This window comes from Raphanus sativus, chromosome 7, assembly GCF_000801105.2.
Source record: "Raphanus sativus cultivar WK10039 chromosome 7, ASM80110v3, whole genome shotgun sequence".
Taxonomy (NCBI): Eukaryota; Viridiplantae; Streptophyta; class Magnoliopsida; order Brassicales; family Brassicaceae; genus Raphanus; species Raphanus sativus.
The window spans coordinates 7,909,699-7,930,717 of record NC_079517.1 but is presented as its reverse complement, the minus strand read 5'-3'; the positions used below and the strand labels follow the sequence as shown (position 1 = coordinate 7,930,717).

The 21,019-nt window shown below is 31.6% G+C and overlaps 4 protein-coding genes across 4 annotated transcripts; 1 reads left to right on the top strand and 3 right to left on the bottom strand.

Annotated features, from left to right (window-relative positions):
- Positions 1–7,045: 7,045 nt before the first annotated feature.
- LOC108814845 (isoflavone reductase homolog P3) lies at positions 7,046–8,636 on the bottom strand. Its single transcript, XM_018587475.2, has 5 exons — positions 8,389–8,636; positions 8,168–8,305; positions 7,843–8,086; positions 7,434–7,637; positions 7,046–7,333 (listed from the first exon to the last, which is right to left on the bottom strand). Exons 1-5 carry the CDS (start codon positions 8,572–8,574, stop codon positions 7,167–7,169), a joined length of 939 nt encoding a protein of 312 aa, XP_018442977.1. The 5' UTR covers positions 8,575–8,636; the 3' UTR covers positions 7,046–7,166.
- A 501-nt stretch (positions 8,637–9,137) lies between these two features.
- Positions 9,138–11,046, bottom strand: LOC108814992 (uncharacterized). Its single transcript, XM_018587648.2, has one exon. The coding sequence runs from the start codon at positions 10,989–10,991 to the stop codon at positions 9,300–9,302; it is 1,692 nt and encodes a 563-aa protein (XP_018443150.1). The 5' UTR covers positions 10,992–11,046; the 3' UTR covers positions 9,138–9,299.
- Positions 11,047–15,536: 4,490 nt separating this feature from the next.
- Positions 15,537–16,889, top strand: LOC108816103 (protein RADIALIS-like 6). The gene is made up of 2 exons (XM_018588676.2): positions 15,537–15,871; positions 16,663–16,889. The coding sequence occupies exons 1-2, from the start codon at positions 15,597–15,599 to the stop codon at positions 16,685–16,687; spliced, it is 300 nt and encodes a 99-aa protein (XP_018444178.1). The 5' UTR covers positions 15,537–15,596; the 3' UTR covers positions 16,688–16,889.
- Positions 16,890–18,446: 1,557 nt separating this feature from the next.
- On the bottom strand, positions 18,447–20,165 carry LOC108816808 (zinc-finger homeodomain protein 5). The gene is made up of 2 exons (XM_018589372.2): positions 19,829–20,165; positions 18,447–19,653 (listed from the first exon to the last, which is right to left on the bottom strand). Exon 2 carries the CDS (start codon positions 19,612–19,614, stop codon positions 18,682–18,684), a length of 933 nt encoding a protein of 310 aa, XP_018444874.1. The 5' UTR covers positions 19,615–19,653; positions 19,829–20,165; the 3' UTR covers positions 18,447–18,681.
- Between the last annotated feature and the right edge of the window lie 854 nt (positions 20,166–21,019).

Here is a 21,019-nt window from a genome sequence, read left to right as displayed (position 1 = left end):
AAAAGAAATATCCTAGGATAGCTATAATTTTTTTTGTCGCAAATATAGTTTTTAAAAATTAAAATGACCGAAATCAATACAATTAAAACAGCAGCCTTTTTTTATAAATCCCCTTGAACTTTGCATATAATTACATAAAACTGCCATTGTCTATTAATTAATAACTATTTAATTCATTTTAAAAAAGAAATAATATATTTGTATTGATAGAAAATATTTTTACGATTCCATCAAGATTTTTTTAGTCATTTTAGGATTAATTATACCCATAAATATCGGCCATATACATCTATATTAGTTCCAACAGGATTTTAAATATTTTTATTCTAGCAAATTCATTTAAAGTATGCCAAAAAAATATTGAACAAGAAACTATATAAAAATCTTATGTACGTGACATTACAAATATATTTATGATACTGAACACACATTATTATAGATTATGTATTTCATGTAGATAAATAATACTCAAAATACTATATAATTTAAATATTTATTGTTTTTTTGTCCAAATATTCAAAACAAACCAAATTATATGTTAAGTTTATCTGTTTTGACATATATTATTCAAATTTATATTTAATATATTATTTTATATTTTGAAATTTTAAAATATATAATAAATTTCAAATTATTATAAGCGGGTTATCCAAATCAGAACCAAATCAACAAAAATCTGAACCAAACCCAAACTAAAATTTATAAATATCTAAGTGGACTGAAATATTTAACCATGAAATCTCAAAACCCGAATAGATCTAAAATGAACATGAATAGTACCCAAACGCACCACCCCTATATTGTTAAAAAAAATAAAAAACATTTCTCCAGTTCATTCAATTAATTAACAATATCAAATTTTGTAACATTTAAAATAAGCATACTAATTGTTTATAAAGTTATTAACCATACCCAAATTATTGAAAATAATCCTAAAAGCGGAATCGAACCAGAATTGACCTCAATATATTTTCGGTTTCCTAACATTTTTATCCGAACAAAACCAAAATAACAAAACCAAATTCATAAATAACCAAATGGTTCTTATGACTCTTGAACCGAAAAATTGAAAACAAAACCAAACTAGAATAAAACCGAAAAATAGAACTAAACCGATCCACAAATGATTTTGTCTAAATATATAAGTGAACAAAAAGACGGGTTAACAAATTATCAACAAAAAATATTTTCGCGCTTTCAAAGCGCGGGTCAAAATCTAGTCAATACTATTAAAAGAGGAGAACTTTTTATCGACTATGTTTTGGACTATCAAGAAAAGTCATAACAGCCCAACTAAAATAATTTCATTAGTTATTATTATCATATAATGTTTTTCTAATCTAACAAATATCTATTAATATTTCAAGATTTGTAAAATAGAATTAATTTAACTTCCTATTTTTCTCTTACAACTAACTTAATAATATTTTCAAAATAAGATATCTAAAAAGATATTGTCAAGTATCCTTTTCTAAGTTTTTATTATAAAAATATATTTTAATTTCTTTTTATTTAAGACGTAAACATAAATTATTTTTAATATTTATTTTTCAATAATAAAATTCGTAATTAATATTAAATAAATTATTAACAAATATTAATTCTTTCATTATAGAATAAAAAATAATATTCCCATAATGTTTATATTCATAATTAAATTAATAAATCAACTAATAAATATAAAGTAACTTAATTAATTTATTAAATATTTTATAAATCATAAAATTAAAGAATAACATACATTTATGAATTTTACCACATACTTCAACGTATTAAAATAAAATATTAAAGTAAGATATATAAAATAAGAAATAATTACATATTTAAATTTGAGTATTAAAAATAATTCGATATAGTCTGATACGGGTTGAATGAAGTATATTTTATTTATATAATAATAAAATAAATTTTGACCAATATAAAAACTAAAAATATTTTTTACTATAATTTACAGTTTTAAATATAAGTAAAATTAATAATGACGGGTTTTATAAATGAATTATCTTATTTTAAAAAAGTTATATTTATTAATTTTAATTTATGTATCTATAAAAACAATTTTAATAAAAATACATGTATGAAATTTCTAATTTTCAGTAAATAATTTTTTGGAAAAAAAAAACTAAACCCATAGATCCGGGTCGGGTAAACACAAGTATGATTATATTAAGTTATTTTCATAAATAACTGAACGGTTTATATATCTATTGAACCAAAAAAGAAAAAATTATAATCAAACTGAAACCGAAATCCAAAAAGAAAAACAACCTAAAACCAAAACCAAAAAACTAAACATTATATTTAAACATATTGATGAATAAAAAGACGGGTTAATAAATTTGTTGACTAAACCAATCTAAAACATTTAACAAACGAAAAAGATCAATACATAGGATGATGACAAAAAAAAAAATTTATCCGCCCTTTGAAAGGGCGGGTCATACTCTAGTATTTCATTAAAGAGGTATATCAATACTATTAAAACAGAAGACCTTTTTTTGAGGTGCCCTTTTGTTTCAACAATATTTACATATCTTTGCCACTGAAATATTTAAAACCTATGGTTTTGATTTATCTTTATTATTCACGTAATCTTTTTATTCCAAGAAACAATATATTTCTGCTTTTTTCTTTATCCCTTTCAACTAATAATTTTTGGGATAATTAAAAGTTTTTGTGATCTGGAACAAGAGGCCATAGCAGATTTGGGATTTCAAATTAGACGTTTTGTACGAAGTGATTAGAAAGGCGATTTTTCTTAGGGTTCGGAGAAGTTGATGAAGGTTTTGAGACTTGATTTTCATCTTGCTAGGAAACCTTTAATGGCTTCTCTAATGGTGGTTCTGAATAGTAGATGGAAACGTTGATCCCTATTGCACTAACAAGTTCCAAGTTCACAAAAACATCAAAAGAGAGGGAAGATTGAGCACTCACTGATTAACATAAATATATCTGTCTTTTTATTTATCAGATTACTCCTTTGTGGTTTTGTTGACATGTGGTCGGTGTCGTTGATTTGTAGGGTGGGTTTGAAGAATCCTGGGAATACATGTTTTCTGAATTCTGTATCGCAATTTTTGACATACACTGAGTGCTTAGATGCTTACTTTCTAGATGTTGCCATTGTGAAACGCTGTAAGTTGCATTTATAAGCTGGTTTGATTAATTGCTTGGCTTGGTGGGTCTTTTATTCAGTGTCTAATTAGATGTTCTCATGAAAACGTTTGTGTAGTCCATGTGACTGGGTTTTACGCTTTATGTGCAATGCAGAGGCATGTTAGCAGGGCCCTTAAAGCTCCTGGCAGAGTAGCAACACCAAGTCTCAAAGTTAGGAGGTACACTTTTGTAATATTTTTTAAAATAAATACGTAAGAATTTAATCATATATTTCTGGAAAGAAATGCTCTTCACGGCAATACTATCAATTGTACATCTATGCGTCATGTACGTCGGTACGGTTCTCATCCAGAGCTCATAGATTTCACCTTCGGCAAAAGATCTCTGCCCTTGCAGGATTTTCTTTGAGGAATGAGAGGAGCCACATCTCATGATTGCCAAAAGAAGCCGAAAGGATGAAAGCAATATAAGTTATCTTTTTAAAAAAAGTTCTCAAGGAATTATAATTTTTCAAAATAGAGGACTGATTCATTGTCATTGATTTTTTCTTGATTAATAACTACTCTGGTAGATAACAGAGCTAAAGATGTCACATGTATTTCCAACCGATCTTTGCTTGAGACTCTTAGAGTTTTTGAATTCCAAACTTCGCTAATAAGTTGAGGTGGAGAAGTAGTGGCTTTTGACCAAAATCCTTGGTCTGATGGTTGCAAGATTTTCTCAAAAGTTCCAGTGGATGTCGATCCTATGCTTTAATTGGAAGATAGCAATCAATAAACACCTCAGCTTTTGTCTATTGTTTTCATAAGATTTTTTTGTTCACTCATATATTGTGTACCTCTCAGCTTTCCTCTGATGTTAAAGAGCAGGAAACTTCAGCAGTTGATTACACAACAGGGGACATGATCTTTTTCTACTGTGATGCCCCATACCTCCAAGGCTCTATCTGAAGTAGAAGAGAGTGATAGGACAGAAAATGCCATGAAAAGAGGATGACAAAAAATATGAGCATGATGAAGAACATTTTCACTAACTTGGGATAGAAGTTAGTTAATAAAACATCATATAGTTTTACCTCTATTGACTGAGCCGTGGAAAGTCTGTAAACATGAACATGTTTGGTTTGACCAATTCGTTGACATTTGTCCATGAATCGGAGAGTTTTGTATCAGGAACCCCCGCAGGGAAAAAAATTGTTAATAAATATTTTTAAATAACAAAGTTTCCTAAAACTACTCAAACGAAATCAATTACAATATACAACTCCCGCATGCCAGTTTACAAAAACCCGGACTGATCTTATTTTCTAAATCAGAAAAACAAAAATCACACCGAATATCATCCGAATGTTTAAAATATAATAAAATATTAATTATATATATATATATATGATTTAAAAGTAAAATATCTAATGACCTGAATTACATGAATATTACCTGATTTTTTCCAGGTTTTTGGACGTTTATCAAATTTTTGGGTTTAAACTTGAATTAACTCCAAACTACTTTTAATTTTATTCACGGGGTTTATGGATTATAACAACCCAATTTGATCCCAACATTACCGAACCTATCTGATCTGAAAAAAATGTATAGTTCATAAACGGGTGCGAAACACCTAAACCCTATGATTAAAAACTGAATAGCCCAAAACTGACACAAATCTAAAACTCAAATGACTATCATTATAAGACGTCAAAATAAATTAATCTCAGTTAAAGATGTCAAAAATCAAATAGTAATTTCAAACAAAAAAATAATTTTAAAATTGAAAAAATTAACCAAATAATTATCCCGCGCTTTTAAAGCATATAAAATTGAAAATTTTAACCAAATCCTAAACCCTTCTGTTTTGAAAATATTTACACGACATAGCTATTGTATTATTTAAAACCTATGATATTAGTTATATTTATTATTTCACAAAATCTTTTAATTTCAAAAAACAATATCAATATTATTAATTTTGGATCATGCCCCATTGATATTAGTTCAGTCCAATTATTTTTTCCTTTATTTAAGGAGCCACTTACTATTTTCTTTATATAACCATATCTGCTTTTATTTAAATACTGACATGTGCTATTTTTATCTAACAAAACTAACAATTAATATAAATATATTGTTATTAACTTCCTCTTAGTTCCAACCTTTTCGGACCTATACGTTTTTTTGTTTAACCAAAAAAATGTAAATAGCTAAATCGTTCATTTTCTACAAAATAAGTTACAAAAATAGCCCATTTCGAATTCACGTCATGTTTTATTCTTTATTTTATTTAATTAATATAATCTGAATCTAGAAAACTGCAGAGATTTGTTTTCTTTCTAATGCCATCAGTGAAGCTTCGAAACATTATCAATATCAACGAACAGTCCGTTTCATTATAAATGAGATTCGTAAACCCAAATATAGTAAAACATGACATTATTACTATTACCCATTAAACAAATGATTTACGTGTAAAACATTTACACACTAAAAACATATTTGGTAACCATGTATATTTTCCAAATGAGTCTGTATATTTGATGATGATAAAAAAGCTCAAGATGTCTTTAAATTGTGATCCTTTGGATTTCGAAAAAATATTTTTATAAACTCATTTAGTTTAATGAATTTTAAATAAGTTATCGACTAGAAAATATTTAGTAAATTTACTAAATGTGATTATACTTAAACTTAGTGAAGACTATATACATATATTTAACAGAATATAATAAAATTATTTTTCAAATATTTTTCAAAATTTTGTTCGGTTTTTAATGGGAGTTGGGTTTGATATTGATTTTCAGAAATAACACATTAAGAACCATTCAAGTATATAGTCCATGTCTAATAGAGTATGAGAGTTTGATTTTCAAGTCGGATCCGAATCAGATCCTTTTTAGTATGAATATTTTTGACTAATTATGCGGGTAACTATTAAAAAATATAATATGTTATAAATTTTAAAAAGTTCAAAATAATTTCTGAAATGCATGTACCATAAGTGTATAGTTATGTAACTTGACAGATTTAATATAGTTATCAAAAATTATATTAAATTAAATTAATACTAAACAAAAATATGATTAGAAAAAAACACAAATACAAAAATTAAAATTAAAATTTCCAAAAGATTAAAACAAAAGAATATACCGCCCTATAAAGGGCGGATCAGAATCTAGTATACACTTATACTTCCTAGGATTAACTATTCTAGATCTTGGAGTTTAGAGTTAATGGGTGAGTTTTTGAGATTGAGATTTAAAATTTTATAAAACAAAGTTTTTTTAAAAATTCTAAAATAAAAATTTTAAAAATAGTTTTAAAAACTATTTTCGAATTTAAAAAAAACGATGGAAGAGAAAAAATCTAAAAGAAATTTTCAAAAAAAGAAAAATTATAAAAGTTTGAATTTAAAAACATATAATTTGAAACTGTAAAAATATATTTTTATTTATTTATTTATTTTCCTTTATATATGTAGTATAGGTTTTTTACCTATTAAATGAAATATTTTGGTAATTTGTTTTTTTTTAATGACAAAAACTTGAAAATAGTTTATTGAAAGAATTTTACCCTTTTAAAAACTGTGAAATTAATTTACTCTGTTTTTGGGTTGGTGTGACGTTTACATACGAATCATAAAACATACAAATTTGGGGTTGGTGGCACGACCCAAATGGGATTTAGAAAATATGAACCAAAAGAAAATGAACTGCACAGTCTGCACCGTGCATCTGTGCGGGCTCAAGAGAGCTTGACCAAAGTACGTAGCTATGCAGAGGCTTTGTTCTCTATAGAGTCACTCGAGAAACCCAAAGGCCAAAGCTAAGAACGAGTTTCTGGTTGCGGGTTGGGCATATAAGGGGAACGAGTGATGTGGATCCATGCGTGAATACTCGTGTGTTATTGTTTTTGTTTAAGAGTTTGGTTATCCTCGATGCAATAAATATCTTATAGTTATGTCTTATAACTTATTCGGTTTGGAATTACAGACCAATGGTCATAATCTCTCGTTACAGTAAAGGGTTGCGACAAGGCCAAGATGATTTATTTTACTTCTTACACAAACTGGTTGAGATACTCATCGACGCTTGTGTACTTGACATCAGGATAAAGCTGAGAAGCTTCCACACCAAAGGAAGGCTCTATTGTAAACCAGGTCTGATCTCCTTTCACAAAGATAGCATGATTCAAAGCCAACAGAAGATCCAGAGGATGTGGTGACTCTGCATTAACAACGTTTCCAAATGCATTAGCAAACTAAAACACATAATCTTTGATTGTTTAGGCATTGTATTAAAATAAGTGTGAAATTAGCTCTCTCACGTGGGATTTTCTTGAGGAGTTCTTCCTCTGAAACGTAAGTCTTCTCCAGAGTTTCACCAATCTTGCTCTCCCACACGGCAACTACATCGTTCTGCGAGACAATGTTCTTTGGAGGGTTTATGTAGACAGTCTTGTTGAGAGTCCTTGGATCATCGACAGCTCTCATGGTGTATGCAGCAATGTCTTCCTCTTTGTTTAAAATGGCTGCAATTTCATTCGACCATTGTTTAAAAAATCATTAGACGGTGATTAAACGTTTTATAAGAGATTATTTAGGTAGACAGGCGTGGTCTAGCCTAATTTCTTTTTTTCTAGTTATTTTTCTAAAAAATAGTTTTGTATATGACCAATTTGCCAATAACAAAATCTATTTTTCAATCAGATTTTCATGCTCATCACTTAATGTTACCTTTAGCGTTACCATCTCCATAGATGGTCACTCTGTCTCTAGGAGGAGAAGTGAGTCTCGTTTCACATTGAGCAAGTGTAGCCAAGAAATATCCATTAAAGCAATTATTAATCACGTATGTATACGGTACGCCTTCAGCTTCAACGACACGGCGGATCTCAGCCTTCATTGCGAACTCCGACTTTGCTGGTCCAATAGCCACCGTTCGATCCACGTCATTACCAAACTCAGAAGGCAAGAACCTCTGTAAACTCGTAACCAAACACATCAACGATAACATATTGTAACGCATGGTCTACAATCTTGAAATAAAGACACCACTGACCTTAATATGCTTGCCAGATTCTTTAATAGCAGAAATAATATTGATCTGGTTCATGAGTTGAGAGAGACCAACGGTGGAAATCACTACATCAACGTGTTGAATCGCTTTCACTAGGCTCTCCTTGTCGCTTAAATCTCCCTGCGTATAATTATATATGGTTGACTAATCCATATCATGGATCTGCTCATTTGATAGAACATTATAGAGACCAAGAATCTTACGTATAGTATCGTGACGCCGAGATCTTTGAAGTTCTGGACGATCTTGCCCTTAACAGGATCGGAGAGGGAGGATTCTCTGACGAGAGCGAATGTTTGGTGGCCAGATTTGGCGCTGCCTTCGACGATGAACTTTCCGATGTAACCAGTTCCTCCAATGACCAGAATCTTGCTTTGCTCCGTCGCCATTTGTTGTTGTTCTTTTGTGAGTTGTGTTGTTTTTGGTAAAGGGTTTTTGAATTATAATGGTCACGTTTAGCCTTTAGGCCGGCGGGTCAGTATAATATATAGCACCCGTGCCGCGTTTGTGTTAAAAATTACGAAATTAGCCTTTGTCTGAAGAGTCTTTGCTTTTGACTTTTGTTTTAGTGTTCCTGCTTTCTCTCTCTTCCGTTTCATACGTCACGCCATGCGATTGATTTTCTTATTTTCCTTTTATGTATAAATAAATCTCTTTTCTAGAACATCAATTTTTCAAAAAAAAAAAACCGCATTTCTGTTAATCTTTTTTTCCTTTCCTATGCAGTATTTCGTTTGATGCAATGATCCTTTCACTAAAATTAGTTAAATAATTGAAATTACTCTTTTTCTAGAAATATCAAAAAATTCGTAAAAGCATTGTGAGAAAAATCCTGTTTTTGGTGGTCAAAGCTTCTAGATAACACAAGTTTCAAAGACTCTTTTGGTGTGGTGTTAAAGTATTGTACATTCTTGTTTGAGAGGAAATCCTCTAAAGTTATTCCAAATAAAAGATGCCCCACGTTTTGAACAATTCAATGGTGCGATTCACTGAATAAACAACAACATTTTTGCCAATGATCAAACAGAAATTTTACCAAAAAAAAAAAAGATCAAACAGAAACTGATAAAATGGAGCATTTACATAATAATTTAATAAAAGTATATTTACATAATTATGTGTTCTCTATGTCTTTGTCTTTACAGGTAAAGCGGCAACCATGTCTCCTAGGCTTCGAGGGATTCTCCGGATCCGACTGACTCGACTCTGCAAGCAACCCTCTCAAACATCTCCTCCTCACCCTCGGCTCATACTTCAACAGCTTCTCCGTCGCCGGTTTTTTCTCCACCGGTGGACTAATAGTTTCATCCTCTTTCTTAGATTTTTCAAACTTCAAATTCATATGAATGCCTGGATCATTTTGTTGCACTGAACTATCGCATATAATCGAGTTATTAACCCCCTGACTGTTTCCGTTTACGTATGCCCTAACCATACCGTCTTCTTGGTCGTCTTTAGGGTGGTTCTTGGCGTTGAAGGGTCTTGTTCCTCCTTCTGTTTCCGTGGCTGTGGTATCCGGGCTCTCGTCTGGATTAATTTTATAGCCACGGCGTATATGAACCTCACCATCTTTCTTGTCTTTTTCAGAACCTATTGCCATATTGGCTCCTCTGTTTTCCCCTGTTAGAGTAAAGACACTCACAGATTTCTCGTTGTCACCGTTGCTTTTCCCCCAAGTAAGCTTGCTGAGTCCGTCTCTGATGTCTTCTTTGATCTTTTTGCTCATCGACGATGAACCTTCTTTTGTTTTCTGATGATTGTCGTTGGTTTGATTATCTGTTCTGTTTTGTGTCTTTCTATCTGGTAGGTCTTTCGACCCTCTCGAGGATTCTGATGCTGCCGTGATATGTTGTGTGGTTGTATTTCTTTCTTGTGCTGCAAGTTTCTCGGTTTCTTTGCTCTTCTGTTGTTCTTGAGTTGCTTTTGAATTCTCTTCCGTGTCCTTGCTAAGAGCTTGCTTCTTTTCTTCCGCTGCAAGTTTCTCTGTTTCCTTTCTCCTCTGTTGTTCCTGAGCTGTTTTTGAATTCTCTTCCATGTCCTTGCTAAGAGCTTTCTTCTTTTCTTCTGCTGCAAGTTTCTCTGCTTCCTCTCTCTTGTGTTGTTCTTGAGTTGTTTTTGAATTCTCTCCCCTATCTATTCCAAGAACTTTCTTCTTTTCTTCCACCGCAAGTTTATCGGTTACTTTGCTCTTCTCCTGTTCCTTTTCTGTTTTTGAATTCTTTTCCATGTCCTTTTGAAGACCCTTCTTATTTTCTTCCACTGCAAGTTTCTCGGTTTCTTTGCTCTTCTGCTGTTCCTGAGCTGTTTTTGAATCCCTATCTACCACCGCAAGTTTCTCTACTTCTCTTCTTTTCCTCTGCTCCTGAGCTTCTTTTTGTTCAGAACGTGCAATCGGATGCTTCTCTGCTACCGGATTGCTATTCTCACCAGCTTCTCTGGATGGCCTATCTTTCATCGCCACCTTTTGCTCCTCTGCCCTCAGAGACTCAGGTTTCTTTACCGGAGAACCATACTGGTTACTCTTTTTGGTTGGCCTGGCTGCGCCGCGAGAGGGCAACTGAGACGCAGACGAAGAAGCTGCAGTTGCCGCAACATTGCTTTTAGCCCTAGAAAGTGTCGGTGGCACTTTTGGCTTTGTTTCTAGTAACGTGGCTGGCTTTGACGGCTGAGCGATGCCACCAGGACGAAAAGGAGGGCGTGAAGAAGTGGGAGGAGTTGGTGGTGGTGATGGGGAAGAAGTCCCTGAAGAGGAACGAGAAGGAGAGCCATAAGAGAAGAAAGGGATGTTAAAACGGAAAGGAGGCATGATGGTGTATGGTAAAGAGATGTCAAAGTGGGTAAAATGGTGAAGAGTAAAGATAATATTTGGTATGTGTGTGTATGTATATGTGTAGTTTTGTGTGTCAAGAGGAAAGATAACTTTTCATGCAGGGAAAGAAAAAGTGATCGTTTATCCATTGATCTTATCTTTGGTATCTCTGTTCAACTATGCTTTTGCTCCGTAGGTTAACAGAGAGCTTTGTGAAGAAGCAAAGAACAAACAGGAAACTTGGACTGAATTCAAAGATAATTTCTTCGAGTCTTCTTGAAACAGGTGTTTAAGATATTCAACTTACTGATGCAAACCAAAACCATAGTTTAATGGAGAAAAAATATTCCCATAATGAGATTTTTAGATAATTCTGATCAACGGTGACTGACATATTTCAGGCTTCTCAATTGTTTTCAGCCCTAACAGCGAGGACACATCAACAGATACTTGGGTTCGAGTTTTCTATATTTGCAGATATGAGCCCTGACCGTTATCAAAATTCTCCATTTAGAACTGCATTGACTATAACAACCATAACCGTAACGGACTTAGAACATCTTCAACTCCACTGCAAAATTTACTGCAAAATAAAATGGATAATACATTCATAAACAAACAAAAAATGCATTACTCTAAATATAGAGTAATGTTTTTTTTGCTTGTTCATAACTTCATTCTTCACTCCATTTTGCAGTAAATTTTACAATGAGATTGGAGATGTTCTTAACCACATTTCGACTCGTGATTAATTGATAGAGAACTTAAATATTTCAACAAAATTCTAGATTTTGAAATATTTGTGTAATATTTCTAGATCAATAATCTACATGAAGTTCTTGATCAAACAGGGTGATCATAAACTGTTGAATATATATTACTCCATCTTTTCATAAATAATGTTATGTTGGTTTTTTATTGTGTTTCAAAAAGTGTATTTTTACATTTTCAATGTAATTTTTTATTTAACTCTCTTACTTGTTTTAAATAATCAATAAATATTTAATTAAATCATTTTGATTTTAATAATTGTTTAATAAATAGAGATACATCAATATGTTTTATTATTATTTTAATCCCCGTAAAATGTGTCTAAATGATATTTTTATAAAACGGAATGAGTATAACTTAACTGCAAGATAGCGCAGCTACTTAATTAATTACTAGGTATGACACTGAATTATTCCATTTGTTTCGTATTAAGTGTTGTTTTGGTTTTTAAATTTTGTTTTAGTATAAGTGTTATTCTATATTTTTAATGCATATATAATAAAATATTCAACTTTTATCCTTATTTTAATTCATGAATTAATAAAAATAAAAATCTATATCAAATAAGGATAAAACAGAAAATTTGACAATTTTCTTAATTTATGTGTAAAAACTTTAAATGATTCTTATTATGAAATAAAGTGAATAATATTTATGAGATTTTGACTTAATTCTATTTTAAAAAATACTTGTGTTGTATTTAGTGGACCTGATCAGTGGTGGAGTCAGCCAAAAGTTTCATCAACAACAATATAAAGTTTGAACATAGGGGCATCAGAAAGAATTTTAAAACTTACTCATAAATTTTTCAAAAAATTAATTAAAATATTTTTTCCTAATAATTCAAGTAGGGCAGCTGCCCCCTTTCCACCTCTTTACTTCCGCCATTGGACTTGATACTAGGAGCGGACCTAGGTGAAGCCAAGGTATAGTATGTGACTCACCCTCATTTTTATTTTTATTTTTGTTTAAGTATCTAGTGTTTAATTTCTTATATTCTCTTTGCTTTTATAAAAAAATGTCCCTTTAGCTTTTTTATTTTGTTTCAAAATAAATGCCATTCTGTATTTTCAATGCAAATTTTCTTATTAAATCATTTTCATTTAATTAGTTGTGTAATAAATAAAGATATATTAGTATATTTTTCACTTTCTTAATCTGCATGAAATATTTCTGAATAACATTCTTTATAAAATGGAAGGAATATATCTTTAGAATATCTCCAAAAATTAAGGAAATTCATTTTGAGGATTTCTTGAAGGTGGATTGCTCCAAGAAAAAATCTCAAAATTATCTTTAAAAATTTATGTAATTTGCATTTTACTTGATTTTAATATAAACTAATTATAATCACTAAAATTTATAGAGATAAATAATACATACACATTGAAAATATTAAACACAGTATTTATAAATATAATTATTGTAACACAAAAACATAAAAAATAACATAAAACATACATTAATTCATAAGAACTTGAAAATACAAAATGCAAACTACTCACTATTTTATATTATTTTTATTTTACTTTAACACATTTATATATTGTATGTATTAATAATATATATACACATATAGGATACATTTGAATACTTAAGTGAAATATAGTTATACGGATTAAAGTAATAAGAAAACTAATACTAGTACAATAATATGTAAGTTATAAAAGTAAAATGAATAAAATGAAAGGTAAATAATGATTTAAATGTCTGAATATTGGAACTTTAAATTTGAGATTTTAATATTCAAACCTAAAATTGAAAAATCTCTTAGAAAACCAAAAACTTTAAAACTTGAGGATATGAAGACCTCTTGAAATTTCTCTTAATATGCATGTATATTACATTATGTGCCCCATACAATATAACTGTTTCGGTCTGCTCCTGCCTGATCAGTGATCCCATGGTTACTTGTTGTTGAGCCGATGAACTTTGAGAGAGGATGAGAGCCCTCCTCCCAGATTCTGTCTAGCGATTTGAATGGTTAAGTAATGTCACAAAGGAGTATATCTGATTTTTGTGTATTGTAGGTCAAATCTAAAAGAACTAATATTTCCCTTTTAAAAAAAAAACATTTGACTCTTTTTTTTTGAACTTTGGAGGTATTTCAGACTATGAAAAGGTATATACTAATCATTAAAAGGGTTGTGCAGCCCACGGATGAACTCTTACTCCAAATATTTAAATGGCAACGCGTGACCACACTGTGGATTGTAGTAGGGTGCCTTCAAACCCAGGTTATTTAGCAATCTCAAAACTCGACTATTACTAGACCACCACCCTCGTGGTTAAAAACATTTGACTCTAATTAATAAAATGAAACCAATGAAATTGGACAACTTTAACGATATTATTAGACATGAAATATTATTAATTTATTTTATCATTTGGTCGTCGTTAGACATGAAGTATATATAACAGAAAATGGATTAGATTTGGATATAGGAATTTTATCACAAAAGGAAACGATAATATCCCTTATGTCCTTATTCTTTTGCATAAATTTTTGGTGGTTCTTATGAAATTGCTTGTCATCCAAATGGCCTCTTCCATTACATCACACATAAAGTCATGAGATTCAAGGTCCCGAAGAATAATGTTTATCTTTGATCATTTCGAATTGGTGAAAATTGGTAATGAATATGATTTGTAGGAAAAAAAATATCCACCAACTTTGGTTAAGGTGATGACATATAGAATCCTTTATTTGTTCGAATTAGTATTTTTGGAGTTATTTAATTATTAGTTGATGCTGAGACTAGAGAACTTTAAGCTACCATATCAAACATATTGATTTCTTGTAATATGCTTTGGATACCTATGTGGTAAACTTAGCCAGAAACGATGCTCAAATAATGGCCCTATCATATTTAGTCATAAGCATTTTTGAACATACGATTAAGCTTTGCAGAATATAAGTATTGGCACTTTCTCAACAAAAAAAAAAATATAAGTATTGGCGTATCTTACCATTTTCTTATAATGGGCCAGAACGTCTCCATTTCAAAACTCTTTTCATTCCAATAATATGGATGTATTATACGTCCACTATGATTGTCTACTAATATATTCTTAAACCTATCAATCATAACGCAAAGTATATAGATGTCTTGCATTATGATATCGAAAACTGTGAAATAATATATATACGTAATACATGTATATAAGAAAACAAGTAGTGGCACTTATATTAATATAGCAATCGCGATAATCTTTTATTTATAATAATCACGTAGTATTAGGCCAAGTTGTTCAACTTACCAACTTCAACCCTACGTTTAAACTGGTTGTCGATATGATAGTCAGTTCAATAATTTTGCTTTAACGTGCAAGCTTATAACATCATCCTAGTTTTTAGTTGCTTCGATTTTTATTTTACAAAATTTATCACTTATTAACTAAATGCATGCTTAGACGCGAATTCGAACATACGAGTATATAGGACTATATATTACATAGCTCTCACTTTTTTACGATATCATCATTCTTTCACAGTATAAACATAAAATTCAACACATCCTTCAAAAACTTGAGATATCGATACATTGTTTCCACTTTTCAAATTTAAAAGGTATCAGAAAATATTTCACCAGTGTTGCGATTGGCTTTGTCTAGACCATATATTAACGTTAATGTGTCACAAAATGTCATTTATTTAAATTTGGACAGTATAACATGAAAAGAATAATTAAATAAAATAAAAATCGAAAACCTCTCCAACTTGCAGAATCTAGGAACTCTCTTTTCTCCTCTTTATAAGAAGGAACCCTTTATTGCTATTTCAACTTCATCATTCAGTCTTTTTTCTCACTCTCTTCTCAAGTAACATTAATGGCGTCAAATTCCAGAAGCTCGTCATGGACGTTTAAGCAGAACAAGATGTTCGAGAGAGCCTTGGCAGTTTACGACAAGGACACACCTGACCGATGGCACAATGTAGCAAACGCTGTCGGAGGGAAATCTGCAGAGGAAGTGAAGCGTCACTATGACATCCTCGTCGAAGATCTCATCAACATCGAAACTGGTCGTGTTCCTTTGCCTAACTACAAGAGTAGTAACAAGACCTTCGAATCTAACTCCAGAGGCATCAATGACTTCAACACGAGGTATATAATTAACTAGCTAAAATCTATGATATATACTTTCTTTTGTACTTATATTTTGTGTTTCACTTTAACAAGCTTATGTCTCGTTCGTCCAGATAAATTAATCATGTTACTTTGGAATATTGATTAAATGCTTCCTTTTGGTTTTTCCTTTACATGTTCAGCAGTGTGTTTAGTTAGATCTTCAAAACACAACACAATAGTTTTTTTTTATTACTAAACAATTTTTTTCCAATATTATAAATATAAACGGAATAAAAAAACATTATTTGCGCTTATAGTTTATAAAAAAAACTATTTTCATAAGAAAACTTAAATAATATGGTTTATGTTTAGAAGTAAACTAAATTTATTGCACCTAAAAGAATCAAGTTCTATATATATATATATATATATATGTTTAAAAAATCTATACATATAATAGTATGTGCAAGGAACACACCGATTAAAACACAAGAGGGATATGTTCACATGAAATTTAATCTCTCCTTGTACTTGATCACATGCAAATTATCTTTAATATTTTTGAAGCTAATAACAGTACTACATGATGATAAGATGTACATAAATAGATATTTTGGTTATTTCTACTTCTGTCCATGGTCGGTGGTCGACATAGTGTTTGTTTATATTACAAGCTGTTAATTAATCTAAACTCGAGTTTGGTAAACCTTTAATTAACGATATCTTCAAGTTGCTAATTAAATATGTGATTGGAATCTAATCAACATGCATGAACCGATAATTTAATTACACATGCTCTTATTAATACTGTATTGCTTTTTTGACAGGCTAATGAAGAATTTGAAGATCTAGTGAAGTTTATCATGTTTAACTGTAAGGATTCAGAAGACTGTGTGACTCTTCGGTTTCAAAAAAAAAAAGACTATGTGACTCTTCTGATTATTGATTATGTTTGTATTGATCGTTTGCTTTCGTATTGCGTGTTTGTGTACTATTATAATTTAAACCCTTAAAGAATTGAAGAAAGTAAAACTCGGTCAAATATTTTATATAATTAATAAATCAACCGGAGAATATAACAACGTTTGAAAGCCGACAAGAATACTGTGTTTCCTATTTTAGTAAATGGGGAAGAGTTATTTATACAAAAAGTGAGCCGAAAGAAGAATATAACAAGATGTTGGGAATTGGCTTAATTAAGCAAATATAATCTTCATAATCATTACTTTCATCTTTTCATTTTCAGAGTTAGTCGAAGAATACACATCGTTATTGCAGACTGATGCATGGCCCGTCTTCGACTTGGTCATCATTGATCAAGCGAGTTCCTTTCAATTTAATTAGTATATCTATTTATTTTGTTGTCTCCTCCATGTATTGAGGATATATTTAAACATCATTTATACTGGGCGTGTATTTTAATTTAATCATCCATGTATTGTATTTGAAATGTCTCAAGAAGTTGACAAAAGTCACAAAAACAAGAAAACACATGACATGACTCATGAGCTTGAACAACTCCAATAGTCGACAAAAGAGAAGAAGAAGAAGAAGAAGAAGAACTCCAATAAAAACCATCGTTTTGTCGGAAACATACATATACAGTAATACATTTGCGTGATTCTAATGGGCTTTCCGGGGCTGATTATTATAAATAAGTGAGGCCTTTTTTAACCGTCGAACCGACCCATTTAAAAGGTGAACAAGATAAATCATTAAAAAGGTGGAAACGACGTCGCGACTGAAGAATAAGATCTTATTTACCTGTGTATGTTACATAACTTGGACTTTGACATGGGATTGTCCAACATAAAGGACTTTGATATGGGAAGCTTTTTTTATATATAATATTTTGGCCCGCTTTCTTTTTTTCAAAGGAAGAAAAACTTCGATGAGAATAATATTTTATATTTTATATTATTAGTGATTATCAACACTTTCCCACACAAAATGGTCACAAAAGAAAAACTCGAAAGTATTTATAAAAACAATTATTACGTATAGTAGCTTAGATGCATAGGTCTTGACGACACAAAAGAAAAGATACATAGGTCGTCAGTTATATAAGTTTGGCCGCATCTGTGTTATATTCAACAGTGAGAATCTTCAATTTTTCTTTTTAGATTTATTTTCCAAGTTTTTCGTTTTTGTACAAAACTGGAATGTGACAGATCTACAGTATACACAAATAATATGCTCACAATTGTGGACATATCTCACATCAAACATGTAAAGTGCTCAGCTTTGATCATATATGACGCGTGCGTATGCATATATTTTAACCATAATCACATAACAATTTTTGGAGGTCTCATATAGAAAAAGCCAATCTTCATATATATAGGCTAAACTGCTAAAATTGTTCTGTTTACATTATGTATCTGTTTTCTTTATTGGCTGACAGCAAATGATGTTTATCTATAAGTTTATATATATTCAAACTACGAAACACAAATTTAGAATGTTTGCATTAGTTTATATTTTTAGTAAGATTGGCATCAAACTGTTAATAATAATGTGGATCGTATTTGGCATATTTAGGTTTGTACTTTGTAATAACACATCATCGTTGAGTTTAAGCTAAAATGTAAAAGAAGACAGAAGCATGAACTAACAAGTAAAAGAAGGCTGATTACAAGTACGAACTGGGTAAAAGACAAAAACACATAGTACGAAATAAAATAAAAACAAACCAAATTTAAAAAAAAAAAAAACATTAACTACGCAAACAAAACATCCATTGAATGATCCAAAGATCGTACAAGCTACAAAAACCTAGATAACATTAAAATAAAAAAGACAACAACAATAGATTAAAAGATAATCTCTTGCATAATCTCTCACCATTAGAGAGTACTTCCTGTTACTGTCGACGGTGGTGGTTTCCTAGCATTGTTCTTGTTGTTATGCATCCACACTTTGAAGACTTGCCTCTTAACTCCGATCTCACCACAGAACCTCTTGAGCTCTTCTTCGTCTTGCTTGTTCATCCTCCATCCTAGCTTCTCCGCGAACTCCATCATCCTCTCCTTCTGCTCCGTCGTGAACTTCGTCCTGAACCGTTTCTTCGACGACATCGAAAACGCCATTTGTCCCGCCGTTGCTCCTCCTCCTCCTCCATGCTCTCCGCTTGATTGTCCGTACATGTTCAGATCTTCACTAGACGACTCAGCTCCTCCTCCACCTCCACCCCCGCCGCCGTAAGCGACGCTCATCGGCGTCACCATTCCTGCACCGCCAGGCGGACTCATTCCGTACTTGTGGTGGTGCATCGGCGTGTAACTCGGCGGCGGAGGAAGCATGAGTGGGTTAAGCATCATGTTCGGCGGCGGCGGTCTCCTCCCTCCTCCTCCTCCACCGTACTGATGGTGGTGCTGACGGTGGTGGTGAGCGATTACATCAGAGCTTCCGACACCGTCGACTTCTTTCCGGTGGAAATTACGGTGGCAATCGCAAGCGGCGCATCTGAGAGCTTCGATCGTCCCTTCTTCGCCGCTCGGCATAAACTCGCCGCATCCGTCGTGCACGCTTCCGCCGACGTTGGCCGCGTGGTTCTTGAGACACTCCCGGTACCGTACGGCGGTTTTAGCGGCGGCGGAGATGGCAAAAGAAGACGGGGACTTGGACTGGTGGTGATCTAGGGTTTGAGAGTTGCAAGAGACACGAGTGTTGTTACCGTTGACATTATCTTCATTTGCAATGCTACTGATGTTACCAACACCATTGTTGCCATTGTCATCTCTTCGTCTCTCTACCATTTCATGGCTTCTCATATCCATTGCCTTCTTCTTAATTAGAGTTTAGTTAAAATTATAACCCTGAAAATGATTTAATGAGGAGATTAACAAAATAATATTCTGGATTTTCCTAGAGATATTACATAAAGCTTATGAACTGAAGTTTGTTTCATTTTATGTCTGAAAAAGAACATATTAATTAGATTACTAATAAGGAAATAAAGAAAACTAAAGACAGTGAGATCCAGAGACTCACAGGTATAAGAGCAAGTACACGAGTAACAGCCCAGTTTTTTGCAGGAGGAACCGAAGAGGATCTTAAACTCATTAAAAGCTCAAAGCTTTTTGCTTGTGAATGGTTTTAATGGAGAGAGAGAGAGAGAGAGACAGAGACAAGAGATGAGAGAGGAACTTTTAAGATTAATACTGTAAAAGGGGTTTTTAGGGCTAATTGGTTTTTAGAGGTGAAAGAGAGAAGAAACCATGTTTGATGTCTCAGTGCTCCCAACAAGCCAACCTTTGAGATCCGATTATAAGAGACAATTTGGTTGCGTGTGGTGAGGCCATGAGAAAGAGATAAGAGACGATCCCCTTTGTTTTTCGAGAGATGAGACTAATATCATACCCTGCAATATATATATCATACTTATTAAGGTAATTAAAAATTCTACAAAATTAATACTCGATAAATTAATAAATATATTAAACTAATCAAAGATTTGGTCCGATTTAAACCGATTTTAAATATGATATAAATCGATAAAATGATAAAATAATATCTTTTAGAAAATCATTCATAGATATATAATTCTACTAAAATTATTAATTAATAATTTATATATAATACTTATATAAGTAAAAAATATTGTATTATTTGTTTTATATTTACCATAAATTCATCTCTTTTTTCTTAACACTTCGATATATTTTGATAATATTTAGTAAAATTATATCCAAAAATATATCTAAATACTATGAAAGATATTTCGTATACACCGAATAGTATAACAAAATAACTACTCTCAGGTCACTAGTTCGACACAATAATCCCGATGGATCATAAATCAATTAATAATTAATATATGTTAAGTTTATAAATATAAATCTGATAATTATATAAATAACCTAACAATTTATTACATCAACTACTATTTTATTTATTTTCATCACTATTCTGCTAAACTCAACAAACTGTATAACAGAATCTACATTTTAAGACATCAAGGGTTTAAGCATACAAAAAAAGGGTTTAAGCATACTTGCCTGATCATGGGTTAATTCAGATTTTATTGGGTTTTTTAATGTTAGCAGTAGGTTTCATATTAGCTGATCTGGCATTGTATCAGAATCAAACTAGTGACCAAATCGCCGGTTTATCTTATCCGAGGGCGGATGCAAACTCCAGATGAGAACATTATTCTATATTAAACAAATTAAGGTAACTGAA

Excerpts from the sequence above, each read along its gene's own strand:
- LOC108814845 (XM_018587475.2), bottom strand. The coding sequence starts at position 8,574 with ATGGCGACGGAGCAAAGCAAGATTCTGGTCATTGGAGGAACTGGTTAC. Across the intron at positions 8,306-8,388 it reads TCGGCGTCACGATACTATAC|GGAGATTTAAGCGACAAGGA; the intron begins GTAAGATTCTTG and ends AATTATACGCAG. Across the intron at positions 7,334-7,433 it reads ACTCCTCAAGAAAATCCCAC|AGTCACCACATCCTCTGGAT; the intron begins GTGAGAGAGCTA and ends TTGTTAATGCAG.
- LOC108814992 (XM_018587648.2), bottom strand. The coding sequence starts at position 10,991 with ATGCCTCCTTTCCGTTTTAACATCCCTTTCTTCTCTTATGGCTCTCCT.
- LOC108816103 (XM_018588676.2), top strand. The coding sequence starts at position 15,597 with ATGGCGTCAAATTCCAGAAGCTCGTCATGGACGTTTAAGCAGAACAAG. Across the intron at positions 15,872-16,662 it reads ATCAATGACTTCAACACGAG|GCTAATGAAGAATTTGAAGA; the intron begins GTATATAATTAA and ends CTTTTTTGACAG.
- LOC108816808 (XM_018589372.2), bottom strand. The coding sequence starts at position 19,614 with ATGGATATGAGAAGCCATGAAATGGTAGAGAGACGAAGAGATGACAAT.